We start from the raw sequence: 21257 nt of genomic DNA, 5'->3' as shown, positions 1-21257 counted from the left end.
AGACAGTCATCAAAAAGTGGAGAAAATGTGAGACAATAGTGACGTTGCAAAGAACTGGACGTCCCTCCAAAATTGATGAAAAGACAAGATGAAAACTGGTCAAGGAGGCTGCCAAGAGACCTACAGCCAACACTGAAGGAGCTGCAGGAATTTCTGGCAAGTACTAGTTGTGTACTATATGTGACAACAATCTCCCGTATTCTCCATATGTCTGGGCTATGGGGTAGGGTTGCAAGATGGAAGCCTTTTCATACACAGAAAAACATCCCGTCCCAGCTAAAATTTGCAAAACAATACATCAAGTCTCCCAAAAGCATGTGGGAAAATGTGTTATGGTCTGACGAGACCAAGGTTGAACTTTTTGGCCACAATCCAAAAAGGTACGTTTGGCGCAAAAGGAACACTTTGCATCACCAAAAGACCACCATCCCCACGGTGAAGCATGGTGGTGGCAGTATCATGCTTTAGGGTTGCTTTTCTTCAGCTGGAACTGGGGCTTTAGTCAAGGTGGAGGGAATTATGAACAGTTCCAAATACCAGTCACTTTTGGCCCAAAACCTTCAGACATCTGCTAGAAAGCTGAAGATGAAGAAGAATTTCACCTTTCAACATGACAATGACCCCAAGCATACATCCAAATCAACAAAACAATGTCTTCACCAGAAGAAAATTAAAGTTTTGGAATGGCCCAGCCAGAGCCGAGACCTAAATCCAACAGAAAATCTGTGGGGTGACCTGAAGAGGGCTGTGCACAAGAGATGCCTTTGTAATCTGATAGATTTGGAGTGCTTTTGCAAGGAAAAATAGGCAACTATTGCCAAGTCAAGATGTGCCATGCTGATAGACTCCTACCCAAGAAGAGTGAATGTTGTAATTAAATCAAAAGGTGCTTCAACAAAGTATTAATTTAAGGGTGTGCACACTTATGCAACCAGCTTATTGTACGTTTTTTATTTTTTATATTTTTTCCCCTAACAGATTTGTTTGTTTTTCAATTGAATTGTACAGGTTATAGGCTACATTAAAGGTGGGAAAAGTTTTGAAATGATTTATTGCAATCTCATTTTTTTATATCACAAAAACCTGGCATTTTAACAGGGGTGTGTAAACTTTTAATATCCACTGTATATTCTAATTTTAACCTCAACCCCAGGTAATACAGTCTACCATTTCTTCATAAACTATCACTAGGAGCAGGTCCTCATTGCACTCTCTAAGGCCAAGAACACTGCTTAATGGACTCATGATAATCAAAGGATGCCTCCAAGGTTAATATCTCCAAGTTTTTTGAGTTTCTAATGCCATAATGGGAAGGGACCCCAATCCTAAGTCAGGGCATGATTAAAGTTCATAAAATTAATATTGTTTCAATCTTTGATGTCAACCAAAAGTGCTCTTTGTCGCACCCGCAATGCGCCCAGAACAGACTCTTTTCAGACTCTTGGAGTCACATGTATTGGTAACATATCTAAATATGACTGTAAATTATTTTTTATTAGACCTGTTGGTCCTACTACTAATGGAACTGTCTGTGTATCCTCCCTCCACACTGCTCTCGATTTTGCCTGTAAATCCTGGTATTTCATGACACTGTATCTCTGTGTACACAAGATACTGAAATCCCAGGGTGTAGCAATTTAAATGATCAATGCTACTTTTGTCTTTTTTTCCTGGACTACCATACCTGGTTTTCTTGATTTTATTTTTTTAACTGTTGATAATGGGTGATCCCATGTGATATATACTTTATAATTTTCTACAAAGCTTTTCAACGACTTCAGTATTACAGTATTTACACAATATCCAATGCAACAGTCTTGCCACATCATTGTGCCTTTCAGCATGCAGGCCCCATGCCATGACTGTATCATACCCAGCAAAAAAAAAAAAGTGTGACAGTTTCCAGCTTTTTTTTTCAGAACCCACATTTGTCCGCTTCTCCCACATATTCAATAAACTTTGTAAACCAATTTGTATGTAGTCCACTATCCTGGGCTGTCATTATTAATCTCTCATCTTTTGTTTTCAGTTCACCTTGCCTTAACCATTTCCTGTGTCAAATCATGATTGACATGATGCTGTTCCAGATTTCTGTACTTGCCATAATATTTATGCATTTTACACATTTCTTTCCTTCTCGCCTGTTCCTTGTCCTTATGTCCTTTGTTTTTTATTTTTTTTTTTTTGACAAATTCAGTTGCTGTCTGATTTTTGTCTGCTTCTGATTTAATTTTCATTCCTGCCTGACACCGATTTGCATCTGCTAAACTAAGCAGGGAAGTCATCTTAGACTTCTTCTCTTCATGTATTAAAACTTTCACTGTGTTTGGATCTGGTGAGGTCAGCAGATATGTATGTAGTCCCACAACTTAGATCCATACATGTAATAAGTTTACAGGAGGACCATACTTCTTTCAGAATGACAAATATATAATCTTGGTAACTGATTTTTGTATATCATTTGATAAGCATGAAACATTTTTCTTGTTTTCCTGTCCAACTGATATTTTTTGGGGCCAATCACCCCAAAAGTGTAAATTGGAACAGGAAGAGCAGATAATAGCTTGGAGTGTATTCCTAGATGACAAGGCAGTTTTCAGTATTAAAGTGTTTTTTAAGTACTCCTTACAGAGTTTTTTGGCAATTATTCATGTTTTATTGCCAATCCCTCCAGCGTTCCAAATATTTACACTCTCTTTTCTGCTCAAGTTCCTTTATATCAAATTCCTCTCTCAGACTGACATTTTTTGGTGCTGCAGCTTTCCCACTTTAAACATTGATTTTGCATATTTATCACGACAAAATGACATTCTTGGATAATCTGAGAAAGTTTTAACCACTTGCAGTTGTGTTTTCAACTCCTCATCTGATGGTCCAGTGTCAGTAGGTTTACTATATCACTGTTTATCAGATCCATGCTAATTGTTTCCTGAATAGTATGAAATATGACTTGTCAGGTCCGCTGTAATCTCTATTTAACCATATCCTCCAGACCAAATTTATGCCAAAGAACTGGAGGACTGCAATGGTTATCCCTCTACACAAAAGGGGGGTAGGCTAACACAGATTTCTCAAGGAATTACACAACCATAAGATTGACTAGTTTTATATGCAAGGCCATGGAAAGAATTATCATGGATCTGATAAACCATGACATAAGAGACCTACAGACACTGAACCCTGCCCAGTTCAGTTTTGCCGAAGACAGATCATGTCTACCTATCGTAATGGACCTCTTTTCATTAAAGAGATGGATGAGGGAAAAACAGTGGACATCGCCTAAACTAACCAGGCCAAGGTGTTCAACACAATGCCTCACTCGGGCATTGTAGCCAGACTTACAAAATGCAGCATAAATCCATATGTCACCATGATGGATAGACAGCTGGCTCACTGATAGGATGCAAGAAGTTAGGATAAGGGAATCCATCTAAACAAAAATTCCCAGTCACTAGCATAGTCTCACAGTGATCAGTGCTGGGGCTTCTCCTTTTTAGCATCTTTGTCTCTGAAGTCAAGGCAAATGTCAAGAGCCTCTGTCTGACTAAGACTACAGATTAGTGCAAACTGGGCATGTTCAATGAACACCCTAAAACACAGATACCCTTCAAGAGTACCTGACACACACCAACAACTAGTGTTATAGTCATGGACTCTATGTGCATCCAACCCTGGAAATTACCACATTGATAATACACCCCTAAAAGTAGACCCAGGGGCCAGGGATCTGGGAACACATATTGACAATAACATTTTGTTTGACCATTGTGTGTCTACAGTTGTGAGAAAAATCATTCTACATTGCACAACTTACAAATAAGACATGGCATCCAGGTCCAAGGAGGTAATTGCTACACTATACTCAGCTCTCATCAGACTGTTTTTAGCTTTCATTGGACTGATTGTAGAGTTCAATGCACCGTTCAGCATATACTTCACCAGGCACTTACAACAGCTTGGGAGACCACAGAGGTTCCTCAGAAAAAGAATATAAGGAGTAAACAAGTCCTGTGGAGACCTTCTCAAAGCTCTATCTCAGTATTCAGTCTCATACAGACTGCTGCAATGAGATCCATGCCTAGCCTACAAGGCATCTTCTGATCCCACATTGATGGAGCTATTGCACATCCACTAAACAAATACCATTCTAAGCATGCGAACTAGGAACTAAACCTAGTCTGATACATAAACAGGACATGTTTGAGGGGCAGGTATGTGTCTCAGATATTACCCCCTTCTCTGGAACAGGCTTCCCATCCATGTGAAGCAAAGCTCATACTAACCCTATTTAAATGTAACTTGGACCACTGGATAGGAAATTGAAGTTTTACCCTTGCTTTGGCACCTACGTCCCTAATAGTCAGGAGCAACATGTGAACGCTTGATGTGTATAAGTCTATACCATAAATATAAAATTCCTTAGGGTATTGACATGTCGGAAATATTTTGGTAAATTTGGGGTAAGCTTGGCTAGGCCTAAAATGGCTCTTGGGCTGATAACCTAGTCACCACTGAACCTATAAGCTGGAGAACCTGGTTTAGAAACTAAAAAGCATGATGGGGCAACCTTACTGTAGGTGACAAAGCATTAGAAATGAATCTGAGATAACAAACCGTGACCAACCATCTGTATTGTTAATGGCCACAATCTGATGATGGCACAGGGTTTGAAGTCATTTGCCACATGAACTTCACCAAGGTTTGCGAAAAAGCTCAGGGTTACAGATGTGGGTTCATAATCTGTGCTTCTGGTGACCCAGTCTTAGGGTAAGCTTCAGAGAGGGTAGAAATTCAACTGTGCTGCTACTGACCGAACCTAGGAATGGGCTCAGAATATCAGACTGTGGCATCCATGTGAAGTAATGGTGAACAAGACTTTGGAGCGAGACATTAAGTATTTATCTCTGCTGCTAGTAACCATCTGCTCTGCAGTTGAACTAGGTTTATGAAGGCGCTTAGTGTTACATGTGATGGGTAACTGTTGTGTTTCTATTGACCCAGGTTTGGCTATGATCTTAAGATGACAGACAGTGTGCAGCCATCTCTGTTTCTGATGACCCACATTATAAGGTTAGAGTGACAGAGGGTGGATCATTATTTGTGCTGTTGGTGGCCCAGTCTTGGCCTAATGTTGAGGTAGGCCTCAAGTAAAAAAGAAGATGGGCATTCATCTTTGCTGCTGGTGATCCAAACATAGGTGAACTTAAGCTAAGATAGGACTGGCATTCATCAGCAGAACAGGTGAATAACTGTCTTGGGAGAGTTTAAGTAAGACAGGATAGCCATTCATCTCTGCTGCAGGTGGTCCAATTTTAGGTTAGGCTTAACTGGCTGGACATTCGTTCAGTTGGTGACCCAGGCACAGGGATGAGCCTAGAGTGACTAAGCATTCATATGGCCTAATGGTGAGCCAAACTTGGGAATGAGCTTATGAGGATAGAGGGTAACTAACCATGTATACTGCAGGTGGCCTATGCTTATTTTATTTATTATATTTTGTTTGCCAGGTTTGTCCAAATTGGTTTTGATAAAAAACGCTCTCAGCAGGGGCACCAAGAAAACCTCCAACATATTACAAGCATTTTTTTTTAAAACAGACATCCAGTAATAAACAAGTATAAACATTAAGTGATACACATCAATGACTGCACATACATTTGCTGATTAGATTACATTAATACATTCAGCTTTCACCCCAGGGATCACTTCAGTGGCTCTACTTGATAGAAGCACTGGGAACTAATGTCGGGCGGCATGATGCCAGGGCACTTCTATGGGCTAGACTTGTAAAGGCTCCAGGGCCATTAGCCTAGCACACACCTATGAATACAAAATAAAGGCAACTATTAGAGTATACAACATACTTATTAGTAAGGGTCCCATTTACATTGTTGAAGGGTCTGTTAAGTGAACGCCCTTTGATCAACACAAATGTCGTACTACAAAAAGTTCGAACAGCCAAGTAAGCTAATTTTTTCCCAGGAGAAAAAACTGCTTGGCCATTATCGGGAATTTGCCTTTACCTCTACTATAGTGCGATCTCAGAGTTGGTATATTTAGTTAAGGGTGGGGGGGCCCAGTTCTTAAGAGTTTGATGGTTTGTTTTTTTTATTGGCCAATCCATTATTTTCCCTGGGAAAAAAATCGCTTACTTGGCCGTTCAAAGTTTTCGTAGTTCGATATTTATATGTCAGTCAAAGGACGTTCGCTTAACAGACCCTTCGACGACATAATATAGACCCTATTAGTAGATGTTGAACACTGAGCATTTGAACAGGTGTATTAGTAAGTTTGTCAAACAGATACTAGATCATGTGATTAATGCTTAGAAATTCAAAGAAATAAAGGTGCATGTATAATGAAGAGCTACAAAGATGATACGGGGCATCTTCTACATAAAAATAATATAAGATAACTGAAAAAAAATCAGTGTTTCTAACCATGCATAAATACTATTCTGTTTTAACATGCCCAGCATAAAAAACAGCTGATGCCTTTATGATGCACTGGTTCATCTAATTAGATGAAAAATGTAGCAGAGTTTGATTGCAGCAACCAGAACTTGGAAAATGTGATTGTAGGTTAGTTAACAAGCTTAAAACTCCTAGATAATTTCTGTAGAAAAGCAAAGGTGAATGCACAGTGGTTATCACAGATTATCTCGATGAAAGCCAGTAAGATTAACATCAGTGTAGTTTACTGCACTTCACAGAAAGGACCAAAAGTGAGACGACAGAATCTCTTGAACCATTCTGTATTTGCCTTACACATAAGAGCATTTTTGCAATTATAAAAAGAAATACACCCTTAGATAACTTCTGAGACCCTCCTTACCTACAGAAATCATGTTCTCATAGTTCTGTACCATCACCTCCCTGTGTAGCTCTTTCTCCTGGTCACTCAGTAGGCCCCATTCCTCTCCTGAAAATCCAACAGCAACATCTTCAAATCCTTCTGGTACCTAAAAGTACATAGAGTTTGTTTGCTTATTCTTGGTTGCACTGTACAAACATATAAATATGAAGTGTTTACATAAAAATGCAACAAAATAGGTTGAAAGGTCAGTGTGGATGTCTTTGTTCTCTGCTTCATTAATTTGTTACACACACACACACACACACACACACACACACACACACACACACACACACACACACACCCAACTACAGGCAATTAAGGTTCATCAATTCAGTTATCAGCATGTCTTTGCAATGACAAGGAAATGGCAGATCCAAGCAAAGATCCATATGGATACAGGGAGGACCTGCATATTCCAAATAGAAGGTGCACTAGCTGGGAATTAAACAGAATGCAGAGTTGTAAAGACTGGTGTCAAGCAATGCAGAACTGTAGTTACCTCCTCCTAGTCAGCTGGAGATTAGTAAAAACGTAACTATTTCAGGACAGGTTAACATCCAAGATGATCATGTATGTTTATTCACTCCTGGTAAGGCATTATATCTATCTCAACAGAATTAGCAGCAGAGGACAATCAAGACGAAAAGAAATGGTAAATCACAGGAATCAAAGCCAACAACAGTAAGGAACAAATCAGTGATAAAGGTTTAAAATCAGTGTCTGTTTGAATATCACCTCATTACAGACAAGCGATGCCGCCAGGTGTTTCTGCAGTTGCATCCTACTAACTACTCAAGGTGTCAAATTCCTTGTTCATTTTTCCATTAATAATTCCAAAACCTGTAGCACACACAAAGAGTTAAAATATTTCATCTTCGAGTTTACACGATGGAAAACACAGCTGTGTTGATATTTGACCTCTGTCTAGTGCAGTAAAGAGATATTAACTGCAGTTCATTTAAATATTTATTAATATTGTTATAAATTTCATGTTTTTCTAAATATCTCAACAGCTAGGTAGCACAAACAGACCTGCTCAGCAAAACATAAAAGCTCTCAGATGGATGAACAAAATGTTATTAACAGTATGTGGGTGACTTGAATGGTTGCAGAAATATTTTAAGTGGTTTAGACATTAGTACAAACTTAACTATGTTGACTGTGACTTATAAAATCCAGTTTAAAACCTAGAACCTAAAGAAAACTACCAATATAGAATAGTTTGTGTTTAAGTTTGCCATTTACACTTTTTCAGTAACCCTAGGATTCCAGAGAGATGAACATTTTTTGAAATGTGAGGACATAATTTGACTCTATCAAAAAGTTTAGGCTCTGCCCATTGGAAGTTACAGTGCAAACTCTGACAGCTCTTTTGGAGGGAATGATGTTTCCCTAAACAGCTGCTTTAAACTACCCCCGTGTATTATATCTGTACTTGCATTTGTATCATAGAACATAACTGAAGGTAACTAAGATGGACCAGTTCACTAATCCAGTTTAGAAATAAACAAATAAAATCAAAAGTCAATTGAATATTAAGCCCAGACATCAAGGATGGTCTAACATTAGAAACGGTTTTGATATTGGGTTATAACACATCTAGATAATCACATACGAGCACAAATGTCTGGAAGCATTTCTGGCATTTATTTCCTATAGTTTAAAATTGTTTTACTTCATGATATTAATATAAAAAGAACACAGTGAAAACAATCCTTCTGGTTAGCAAGCGTTTATTGTTTGGAATTAAAAAAATAGCTCCTACATAAAGTTGCTCTGGATGTTATTAATTCCTTTATAAAGCACTCAGCATCTCATGCATAACTCTGTTGAAATCTGTAGCCTCTTTCTGAATCAGAACTGGACATTCTCATAATGCTCAGACTGCCAGCAGCATATTTACGACAATGTCATAAAAAGAAGCAAATGGATTTCCATAAATATGATGATGTTGGTGAATTCAGATAACAATCTGTCCTGAATATGTAATATTTAGCTCCTTAATGAAAACTCCAATGAACTGTCATTGAATCAGAGTCCATCCTGCACTCAACTGCAAGTCACAGTCAAGATTATAAAACCACCAAAAACAATGTGTTTGCAAGGGGCAAGCCCATCTGTACCCCTTCCCCACATTCCCGGACAAGTTTTATACCAACTTCAAGACCACTCTATACTGGAGAAAATAGACAGCCCCAAACTAGTGTCCTGTTTATCTTTTCAGCATAAACCCAGGAAGATGCATATCCTTCTGCTACAATGTTCCAACATGCATGCACAGCTTAACTGCCGTAACCATTTGAAATATCAAGACTCATTAATGCAACTACTGGAATGTAGAGACTGAAATCTGGACTTGCATTTACTAAGTCTATGACTGACATTTCTGGGAATATTCCCTTTTCACAAAATTAAGACAATTTTGAAAATGGTGTGTGTGTGTGTGTATATATATATATATACACACATATATATATATATATATATATATATATATATATATATATATATATATATATATATGTGGGTCTACTATACATGACCGAAATTTCAGAAAGCTGATTCCCATACGGCAGAGACCATATGATCAACTTTTGAAATTTCGAACATGTAAAAAAAAAAAACAAAACAAAACAAAAACTTACCTACAGGTTGCTAGCAGGGGGCAAGCGCCCCTGCGACTCCCACACCACCTGCAATTTAAATATACCAACTCCGAGATCACACTACAGTGCAGAAGATAGGAATCTTCCCATTCCGCACTATACAAAGATACCCGTTCTGCATGATCAAAATTTCAAAAGTCGATCATATGGTTTCAGCCATATGGGCAATGAGCATCGGCATTCTGAAATTTCGATCATGTGTAGGGGACCTATATATGTATATATATATATATATATATATATATATATATATATATATATATATACACACATATACACACACATACACACACACACACACACACACACACACACACACAAGGTCAGGGGTGGGTGACTGTGCTTCCAAGTCATGGGGTGCAGAGGGGTGCTTGCCCTTGCAAAAAAGAAGTTTAAATGAGAAAAGCCATGTTTGACATCTGTTGCTGTTTTTTTTTCCAGCATCTCAGGGCTCAGCAATGCAAGTCTCAACACTTCAGTAGGAAGCCCTTAATCTTTTACTTCTAGAATAAGAGTAACAAATAGTACAAATCAGAGATAAGAGTCGAAAATCAGAGTGTATTTTTGAATATTAATACTACAAATTTTAAAAGTTGGTAGAATAAGAGGAGTTTAACATGCAGTTTCCAGAATAAAATTAAAGTCAGTGGCTAGGTTCACTCATCTGAGCATAAGGGTTTATAATACCAAACCCGCAGTAAACATAAAAGGTACAGCATCTGCAAGTCTGTATTTTATTATACTATAAAGGTTAACGACAAAGTATAAATATACAGCTGGTGACTAGGCCAGCTCATGTCTGCAGAAACTCTGTATCTGCATTTTACAGATTAATTTCCATATTTACTTTATCATTGCATCTGGTGAAGTCTAATGGCACACTAAGTGGTGACAAGGACAGCATAGGTGTGCAAGAGCTACCTGCAATTGAAATGAGCACCATACAAGTTTCTATGTGTACTTGAAAACAGGTCCTAATAAAAGTTAACAATGTTGTTCTAGCATTATTTGAGGTAGGATAAATTATGTTTTATACTAGGCTATCTGCCCAAGGGCATTTATAAGCCTAGCCCATAGTTATGTGGCTTTCGCCACCCCTTTAGTTTGAATAAAAACTATGCCTATCATTTTGCTGTGCCTCTGTCAAGCAGTGACGCTGAAGTAATCCCTGGGGTATATCTGCAATCTCCCATCCATTGGTCAAGATTCCTCTTGAACAAGACCAGAGAGGTGCTCTGCCTCACATGTACCGGGATTTTGTTCCACAGCATAGGAGTCTCTGGGTGATGAATCTGTCCCTCCAGCACATTCTATTTATAACCGTGTCAAGGTTTAAGTCTCCCCCCTTGTGGTTCTGAGGGATCTAGATGTTTTGAGGTGAAGCATATTCATCAAATCTGGGTTTGACATGGCCTTATATGTCAGGCGCAGGTCACCTCTGAGCAAGCGGTATGAGACTGAATAGAGCTGGAGTTCTTTCAGTCGGGCAGCATAAGACATATTTTGAGACCCTTTATCCTTTTGGTGAGGACCTTTTGGGGCCTTTCAAGCTGCAGCAGGTGTCTGGTCAGATACATTCCGAAGCCGGCATTGTACTCAATCATAGGTCTAATAAGTGATGAGTACAGCGGGACGATGACCTCCCTTGATCTAGATGTGAATCCCTTCATGATCAGGTGGGTGATATAGAAGGTTTTCCTAACTACTTTAGCAACATGAGTGTCAAATGAAAGGCTACTGTCAACCTGGGTCCCCAGATCTCTGATGACTTTTTCTGTGCTCAGTGGATTGCCACCTATATGGTAGCTAGGGGTAGCCTTGTTTTTCCCAAAGGGTATGACTATGCATTTTTGGCGTTTAACTTCAGGCCATGGCTCTGGCACCAGTTATCCATTTCTGTGAGGCCCTTCTGGAGGATATCTGTGTCAGATGTGTTTTCGACTATGGCCCAATTTGCAGTCATCTGCAAACTTTGTCAGCCATAACCCTCCTGTGTTTGCTTGTACTTCAGAAAAGTAGATGCCGAACAAGAGTGGACCCAGGACTGAGCCCTGTGGGACACCACTTGTGACAGGCTTTGAGTCTGACATGGCTCCAGCAACTCCTGACCCTGTGGGTTCTGTCACTTAGCCAGTTTGCAACCCATCTTGTGATGTATGGGTTTACATTCAAGCTGATGAGTTTTTCGATGATACCTGAGTGGGGTATTGTGTCGAAGGCCTTTGCCAGGTCGAGGTAGGCTGTATGGACTGCCTTTCCCTCATCAATGGCCTTGGTGACTGTCTCGAAAAAGTCAACCAAGTTTAAGAGGCAGGATCTGCCTTTGACAAAGCCAAACTGAGTTGGATCCAAAGTCTGCAAGTTCCCTATGTCTTTATTTATGAGTTCCATTATGATCCTCTCCATGGCTTTGCAGATAAGGCTTGTCAAGCTAATGGGCGGTAATTTCCAGGGTCTGTGGAGGCACCGCCCTTATGAAGTGGGACCACAGTCGCCACTCCTTGGGCACGTATCCTGAGGTGAGGCTAACATTAAACAGCTGTCCTAACTGTGGGTTTAATTCCTCATTGAGTTCATGAACCACACAGCCGGGGACACCATCCCGTCCCATTGATGCTGTGTTTTTGCCTTAGTGAGGGCAGTTCTCACCTGGGCGTTGGAGATGTTTGGGGGCTACAATCCTCTGGAATAGATATCTCTCCTTTTGGGGAGGGAGAAGTTTGCACTGAACCTGTCAGCCAGTATGTTGGCAATGTGTGTAGGTTCAGTAATTTTCACATCATTTTGAACTAATTCTGAGCATATCTGGGAGTTTCCTCCTAGGTTTCTAACATAGCTAAAGAAGGCCTTATGATTCTCTTTAGAGTCCTTGGCGATTTTTCTCTCAAAATTTGCCTTGGATGATTTTATGAGAGCTCTTAGTTTTTACTTATAATGATCAAAGGTGTCTTACCTTTCAAGGATTTTGCTCTATCTTGTAGTAGCTTCCTCCTTTTGTTGTAGAGCTTGTTTATGGCTGGGGTCCACCAGACTGGACGCTTGCCTTTGGTACAGAGAGTCTTAGTTTTGTTTGGGATTGCCTGATCCATGCAGTCCTGTAGGTGCTGGTAGAAGGCATTTGTAAGTGATTCAGCGGTTTGAGTAATGTTTACCACTGGCTCAGGGGCCTTAAAGGAGACCACACTAGTTTTTAGAAGTGTGAAATCGGCTTTTGAGAAGTTTTCACTGTGGTCTTTTTGTTTCAGGTGGGGCGGATGAGGACCTCCAGCGAGATTAGTTTATGATCTGATCTCACCAGTGAGGGGTATACTTCCGGTGTTGAACATTTTGATCCCATGTTCGTGACGATGAGATCAAGTATGTTTTCTCCTCTTGTGGGGATGGTGACTAGTTGTTCCATGGCATTTGAGTTTATGAACTCCAGGAATCTTTGGGTTAGAGTGTTCGGGCTTGAGTAGTGTTCCCAGTCTATATTAGGGTAGTTAAAGTCACCTAGTATGATGGTGTTTGGAGATACATTTATCCCTCCAATGTTTTCAGGAAGGCCATGTGAGGTTCCTGAGTTTGAGAGGGTGGCCTGTAACATGCTACAAATTGCAGAGCAGTCTTGCCTATGGTTAATTGCACCTGGATGGTCTCCGATGCATCATGCGTTGCCACCAACCTTGAGGTGTGGGTGTCCTTTATGAATATGGACACCCCTCCTTTCTTGGTGTTGTCCGGATTTTGGGGCGGAATGCATGATATGAGGTGAAACCTGTTAGTGCTGGGGTGCTCTCAGGAGCCTTGAACCAGGTTTCTGTCACAGCACAGACATCGATGTTCTCCATATTGAGAAGGGCCTCGAGTGCGTGCATCTTGAGATTGAGACTTCTGGCATTGAGCAGCATTACCCTTAGTTTTTTTCCTTTTGGTGTTCTAGGGTGGTAGGTTTAGAATTTGAGCCTTGCCTAAAAAGGCACTATGGGGTGGCAAGAGCCTTTGCCAATATCCGAAGCCCAGGGTGACAGGTGCAAGCCGTCCCTTAGCAGCGTGGCTTGTCCAGCATGTCATCCCAGGCAGACAGACATTGGATCCCTTTGAATGACACCAGAATTTAAGCCAATTATTAAAGCTGATCATCTTATCACTGTATTGTGGCATCATTCTAGGTGAAGGTAGGATACTGCTCAAGGTCAGGGTCATACCTGCCTGGGCTACATAATCAGAGAGCTCCTCGATGTCCCTTTTCATGTAGTCCAAGGAGGTACGTCTCAGGTCGTTGACACCAGCGTGGACAATGACTGAGTCGTACTTGTACCTGCTGTTGAGAGACCTGAGTGCTTGCGTTATGTGGCGGATTCTAGCGCCTGACAGGCAGCTTACTGTGACCTTCTCTTTACTCAGTCTGGTGAGCGGGACGTCAGTGTGTCTGACTATGGAATCACCAATGACAAGTGTGTCTGGCATTTTGTTTGGCCTTAAGGGCTGTGACTGTTTGACACTCTGACTGTGTGGTCTATGTGTTGCATGTGTTGGGTCGTGAGGTGGTAGTTGTTTGGGTGTCTGCTTTGGTGGCCTCTGCTGTTTTGGTAAATTTTTGATCAGAGCCTCTGAGTATGTCTTTGTGTGAGTATGTGTATGATTTGAAGTTGTGATGGTACCATGTGTGACTGGGTATGTATTGTGTGTGGTTACCTTCTCCTCCTGTCTGGTCTTGCCAGTCCTATGTTGAGAGACGGTAGGCTGCAGTTTGGCCGTATAGTTGCATCTCGCATGTATTTGTGTTTTGTGGGAGAAGGAGAGGATTGTCTGTGTACATGAGGCAGTTGTAACATTGCCTCAATATTCCCAGGTTCACCAGTTGAGCTGGAGAGGACACTAGCAACTGATCCCTCGACATACTAGAAGTAGTAGATAAAGAGACTTTCAAAGGACTCCGGGAAGTGGGTTTTAGGCTGGTGGGGTACTATCTATAATAAGAGTGCTTTATCAAGGTGCAAGTACTGTAGGAGTAAGTGCTAGGCTTTACAGATAGAGAATAGTCTACTTGGGAATCAAGTAGAGATGAACTTTCAGTTATAGGATATGCTGGTTAGATCAGCAGTACAGCTCGAGGAAGGTAGTTTTAAGGGAAAATTGGAAGAGTGGAATTTAGATGGCCCAAATAGTTTAACCTTGTTTAACCGCCGCTGCTCTTGTGTGCAACAGTGGTAACTCAGCTAAATCAAGCGTGTTTTATAGCAGGGGCTGAAGGGAGCTAGGAATTGGCCCAAAGCGACCAATGGACTACTAGTTTCTGGCTGAAACTTCACCAAATCAGACAAAAGCCGCTCAGTGCTTCCCACTCCCACTGGTAAGCAAAGAAACTTCCCTCCTTCCTAATAAGGCAATGGATCAGTAACAGGAACTAAAAACAAAGCCCAGGGATCAGCAACTCTGAAACTGGACTACTCTAGTTCAGTAGGAAAACAAGAGATTTTTTTTGTTTTATTACAGAGACAAGGAAAAAAACAGACAGTAATTGCTGTAAATCGGCTAGCGCACTTTAGTGTGTAGCCTACAGAAACAATTTGCAACAATTAGTAACTTAAAGTGCAATAAACAGTGTAAAATGCAGAAATCACTTAAAGTAGCAATAAAACAGGCGAAATGCAGTTGCTAGCTTAAATAACAGTGGGAAAGCCACAAAAAATTATTTGAGGTAGGATAAATTATGTTTTATACTATGACTGAGCACAGCTGAATGGAGGAAAATTTTATTTATTGTATTTTATTTTAATTTATATTTTTTATTTTACATTTGTTAACCGGGAAAGTCTGACTGGACACAAGTCCTTTTCCAGCAGAGGCCCAGGGAGAAAAGCTCCAAATTAATTAAAAAGTCACAAAAATTTACATAACAAGTCAAAACATTTACATAGAAAAGCACTGGAGTAAATACACTCTATGGAAGCAGTACTAAAAAGTAAACCTTTACATAAATAATAATAGTAACAATGGGAATGTACACAGTTATTGAGTAGTGTAAATACAGATAACATGAGTATACAGATATAGTACACTAAGTTACATTCAGATTACAAATAGTACAGTTACGTTCCTGATGACAAATATTACAGTTCATCATTAGTGAGTGACGTATATACTGATATTCAGTTTTTGTAACCCAGAAAATAAAGGTGGAAAATATTTTACGATTGTTTTGGGGGGAAAATGTTGTTTATCCAGGGGTGTTGCATGAACATAGCCAAGACTTAAATAGATATGGTTTGAGTATCTTTTTAAAATACAGTGGGTTAGCAGTATTAGTTATGTTAGGAGGGAGTTCATCCCAGATTCAGCTATATAGTTAGAACAGAGGGAGTCGCCAGCAGAATTATTGGCTTTAACTGTTGTCAATAGGGTTTTAATTTTAGAATGCAGATCTCTTTCAGGGGAGTAAGGGAGTGGGAAATTTAGGAGGGAAGAGGTCTTATTTACGCGGTTTAGAATTGTATGGGCTGTGGAGAGTTGGTTGTAGAGTAGAAGTTGGGGAAGTTCTAGCCAGTTAAGTTTCCTGAGTGCTGTGCAGTCGTGTGACCTAAATGGTGAGTCTTTGGCAAACTGGGCAATTTTGTTATAACATGATTGTAGTTTGGCTAAATCAGATTTCTTTAGGTTGGTGAGAATTAGTGAGGCATACAGCAGAGATGAAATGAGATGTGTTTGAGCGATAGTTACTTTTGTATTTTTTTGTGAGATATTGTTTGTTTCTATAAAGGGTGTCCAGCTTTTTGTGTACTTTTTATTGTTTGTGCAATACGAGTATCGAATCTTAAGTTACTATCAAGGACTACTCCTAGTAATTTTGTGTGGGTCATGGGTGAGAAAATAGTATTGTTTAAGGATAGAATATTGAAATTAGGGATTAACAGTGTGTGTCTTGTAGGTTAAAAAGCATAACTTGAGTTCGTTTAGGGTTTAGGATTAGTTGGGAATTAGATAGTCGTGTCTCCACCTTTGAAAAAACATCTTGTGTTATAATTTGTAGTTGTTTAGAAGAAGATGCTGCGCATATCAATGTTGAATCATCCGCGTACTGTATGACAGAAGCACGTTGTGTAGCAGTGTGACGTTTGCTAGTAAATATGGAAAACAGTAGAGGACCCAGGATTGATCCTTGAGGTACTCCTACTGTAACAGTCTGAAGAGAAGAGAGGTCTTGCTGCCATTACACGGCTCATTGATGGCTAGTTAGGTAGTCTTGGAACCATGCAATGGTAGCTGGACTTAGATTTAGTTTTTAGTTCAGTTAATGCATTAATCAGTTTGTTATGTGAGACCATGTCAAAAGCTCTTCAAAGGTCAATAAATATCAAGGAGACAAATTTTCCATTGTTTCTATGGACATTAACAGAGTTAGTGGAGGATAATAAAGCTGCGGCGGTGCTGTGGCAAGGTCAGAATCCATGCTGAATGTTAATAGTTTGTTAGTAAGTGAATAGTGTATGATTTGTATATGTACACCTCTTTTTTGAGAATTTTTGACAGGGGAGAGAGTATGGCTATTGAGCGATAATTAGACAATTTTGCTGACGTACCTCCTTTACGTAAGTGAATAATATGGGAGGTTTTCTATACAGCAGGAACTTGGTATTCAGATATTGATCTGTTAATAAGTATGGATACAAGGTAGATGACTACATCTGCAGCAAATCTGAGGTACTCTGCGGGTAGCTTATCAGCTGCTAGGGTGGCAGGCTCCAATATATTTGTAAATATGTCCTTGTGAGTTTTAAGAACAGCAATAAAGTCTGTATGTTTTTTTTCTTATTTTATACTTCTGTTAACTGGGTAAGACCATGAATATGACTGCCCAAATTTTAGAGGTCTCTGGTTATGTGATTTGCTCAGAGTCACACTGCAGACAAAAGCATGCAGAAGGAATCAAACCCTGTACCCTGGAGTACAACAAGCAGCTCATTTATATCCCTCACCCTTAAAGGAGAACCACACCCAAAAACTGAAAAAAAAACATAAAAGATTTTTTCAGCATATCTTGAACTTTTCTGCATTACAAATAGGCTCATAGGTAACTATTAGACAGTGAGTCTGCAAACCATTTCAAGCCTAGCCAAAACTTTCTATTCAAAATTTCCCTCTAGCCTCAAGGAGTGTATGGGTTGGGTGGGTCGCCTAATGGCTAAGGTGTTTGCCTTACAAACACAAGGTGCAGGGTTTGAGTCTCACAAGGGATAATTGGCTAGGCTTAAAATGGCTCGCAAGGGCAGTTAGCTTAGTACTAATCTATGAACCTATGACAGTATAGACTGGGAGAGAACTTCAGGCTGCCCATCCAATTATCTAGATTTCCCTTTAATGTGGTAAGGGTGCTACCCTGCTAATGTCCCTATGTCAAAGTAGTTATTCCTGCTTCAGCTTACTTTCCCATCATCCCTCACCCCCAAAGAGCTCTGTTTTTCTATCATCTAGCCCTCAAGACTGAGCTCTGTTTACCCATCATCCCTCCCTCCCTTTGATCTACGTTGTTTCCTGTAGGCACCATCTTTGAATTCACATTGAATGCATGCCTTTTCTGGAGCCCCTGGGCTTTAGTCAGCTACTTGTGACTTATTGATTTGCTCTAACACATATTTATATCATATAAATGTTACTGGTTCATGCTCTAGGTTGCAGCTACTAAATGTCATGTTGTACATATCTGTGTAATACAAAAGTTACTGCTTCATGATCTAGGTTGCTACTATGTTGTGATGATTGTAAAATCTACCTAAGTAGTTTAGCAGTATCTTTCTGGAAATGCATTTCACTGAGCACAAACTACAAACAGTACTACTAGCTAAAACTATCTATACTGCTAGAAATTGTTTCTTATTATGTTGTTGACAGTTTTTGGTTGTTTTTATCTCTAAAAGGCAGTATACTACAGTACAAATATAACAGTGTTTACATTGTTCAACTGCAGTTCTCCAAAGTGAGAAAGTTCCAGTGCTAGTGTTTTATGGTTTTGACAAAAAACATGTTCCTGCTTGCTCCCATGTTAAAAGAGCAGCTAGAATTTCTCCCTCTTTTTAGCTACAGACATTTTGTGTTGGTTTAATAGTGCTGTTAATTACATAGGCAAGTGTTAGGCAGCAGGCATGAAACCTAGTAATACAGGTATAAAAAGCGACTTGACTATAGGATGGTCATCCTTATTACTGCATTGTGAAATTTGTAGTGTTTGTGTTATACTAATTAACCTACAGCTAAGAGTTAATTGTAGACCTCAGATGTTGTTGTACCTATTTCTAAGGACAGATAGGGTTTAATGGCAGTTTGAAGCAACAGACTTGACTGCAAGATATACTGTGCTACACTGCTGTACACTTTTTTACCTTGTTCTATCGGACTTTAGAAGTTTGTTTGCTAGTAGGTGCTCCTGCATACACAAGAACCTCTGAAGTCACCCTTTGGTAGTGGTGCATACATATGAGGCCTAACCTGGTAACAAGCACTGTCTGTTCCCATTTTTTTCAAGTCAAACAGAATTGAATTCATCAAACACAATAATAGGTTTACCATAAGTGTCTAACATCTGAGTTAATTAAACCTCTCATCCCTTTCAGCCATCTCTACACCTCCTCTGCCAACCCTGACCAAATCAGTCCCAGCTAATACACTGCGCACTGGCAGCATAGGAACTATCACTGCCTAGTAACTATCACTGAAACCTGAAGTCCATCCTTGAAAGAATCAAGAGTGTGCAGTTATATATGTGTAATCCAGTAACGTTAACATATGCTACGGCTTACAGCTTGTACAGTCAGACTATAGGGACAGCTGAGTGTCCAGGTACACACACCTGAAGTAGGTAGCTGTACTGGTGCAGCCTCTGTACAACAGGACATGGCTCCACAGAAACCCTAACAACACCTACACCACTGGTATATACTACAGTCCATAATAATAGGCAAGCAGTTTGGCAGATTTGTGTGCAGCCCCAAATAACTGCCAAAACATAGCTTGTCATCACCCTGACTCCCACCCCCATGGAAACAGGACAAACTCTTTGTTTTACTTCCTTTTTCAGACTACTGTCTTCTCCTTTTCTTCCTTTACTACAGTATCTTGCCGCTAACTCTCTAAATACTTAACCACACGAATATAAATCTCTGATTTCTCTTCCTGGGGTTGTCTACTGCTCCCTGCAATTCTCCTTTCCCCCCCTCTTAGCGTCTATGTTACACTGTTCAACTCATACAGTTAAGTTAACTATTTCTGGAAACCTTACATTTTGCCAAGACTTACTGGTTGAATCAGCAAAGTAACTGTGTTGAGAAAAACAATTGTTGGACCCCGCTCCACTCACCCTCACTACATTCGGGCTCACTGTGCTCCCGTACCATAACCTACCCCAATTCCCACCCCAATTTCCACCCAACCCCTCCTTCTCTATCCCAACTCCACCCCTACACTTCCTCCAACCTACCTCTGCATCAAACTAATCAGACCATAACCCAATCACATTTGCCCTACAATTAGCATCACTGACTCGTTTACTTGAAGTGTTCTACCCAGCTTGCCTTTTAGAAGTTATACTGCTGTAACTAGAACTACTCTTCTCCAGTAACATTTTACAGTAGAAACTAATATCTTCAGCACAATCTAATTTGCATATTATAAAAAAGCTCTGAATCAGACCTTATTAGTGTGCCTCCTCAGCACATCAGTACTGTTTACAAACTACCATACCTCCAAAAGAAGACTTAAATCCAGAGTGAAGCAAGAAAGCAAGCTTTTGGCATCAAGGTAACTCGATGAGAAGTATAGAGTACCAACTCAAAACATATAAAAATAAAAAATATATATGCAAATTTAGTATGTCCAAGCGGTTTGTGCCATTGTACGTTAATCTTTACTGTGAACTTAGGCAGATGAGCCATAGCCATATCTCCCAAATGAATGTAATTAATAGTCCTACAAACCCATGCTCACTACATCAACAGCTACCAGATCTGTCAATCACCACAGCACCCATCCTATACCAGAAAATCTTCTTAGATTTAGGATACCTGTAATTGAAAAAAATCTAAGTGTGTTAGCATACAAAATCCAATAAAACTAAAGCACAAATGCATTTGGCTACATACTTTCCGTCAAAAAATTTCCACCCAAAAAAATCACTGGAGACATTCACCCATACCCTGGCCCCAAACAAAAGGAAAAAAACCCACACTAACAGCACAGTATTAAATGAGCCATTGTCTTTACCTCTCCCATCCCCCAATTCAAGCCTAAACATCACTCTTTGAAGTATATGTAGTAAAATCCAGGGCACACATGCTTGTATTGTCATATTTTCCCAAGATATAATCATAACTACAGAAAAATGGCTGAAAAAAAAGACATAAATAACCATGAAATTACTCCAGCTGGCTTCAGTATAATTAGGCTTGACAAGAAAAATAAGTGGGTATGTGGCATAGCCATCATCTACAAGAATTCCCTGAATATAACTGCATATGCAGAGGTGATACCACAGTTTAATAATGTAGAAATACTTGAATTACATCTCAAATTCAGTAGCAGGAAAGCTCCTTTGTTTACCAGCCATATATATCTCACCAGGTAAAAATAAATTTCCAATGTGGAAAATATCCTAAACTGGATACCCCACCATATGCACCATGAAGCAATAACACTAGGAGACCTAAATGTAGACTGGCAGATTATTAACAACAACATCCCACCTCATTCCATAAACCTGTA

The 21257-nt window shown here is 39.8% G+C and overlaps 1 protein-coding gene across 1 annotated transcript in view; it reads right to left on the bottom strand.

The window, feature by feature from the left end:
* LOC122798711 (zinc finger protein OZF-like) overlaps positions 1–21257 on the bottom strand; it is a 149469-nt gene that overhangs the window by 92688 nt on the left and 35524 nt on the right. Inside the window, exon 2 of the mRNA XM_044067807.1 lies at positions 6835–6961. Within this exon, the coding sequence (XP_043923742.1) occupies positions 6835–6961 (127 nt within the window). The remainder of the gene's footprint in view (positions 1–6834; positions 6962–21257) is intronic.

Source organism: Protopterus annectens, chromosome 3.part1 (assembly GCF_019279795.1).
Source record: "Protopterus annectens isolate FY-2018-M chromosome 3.part1, PAN1.0, whole genome shotgun sequence".
Classification (NCBI taxonomy): Eukaryota; Metazoa; Chordata; order Ceratodontiformes; family Protopteridae; genus Protopterus; species Protopterus annectens.
Note: the sequence above shows the minus strand (reverse complement) of the source record. Positions and strands in the feature narration are given on the sequence as shown.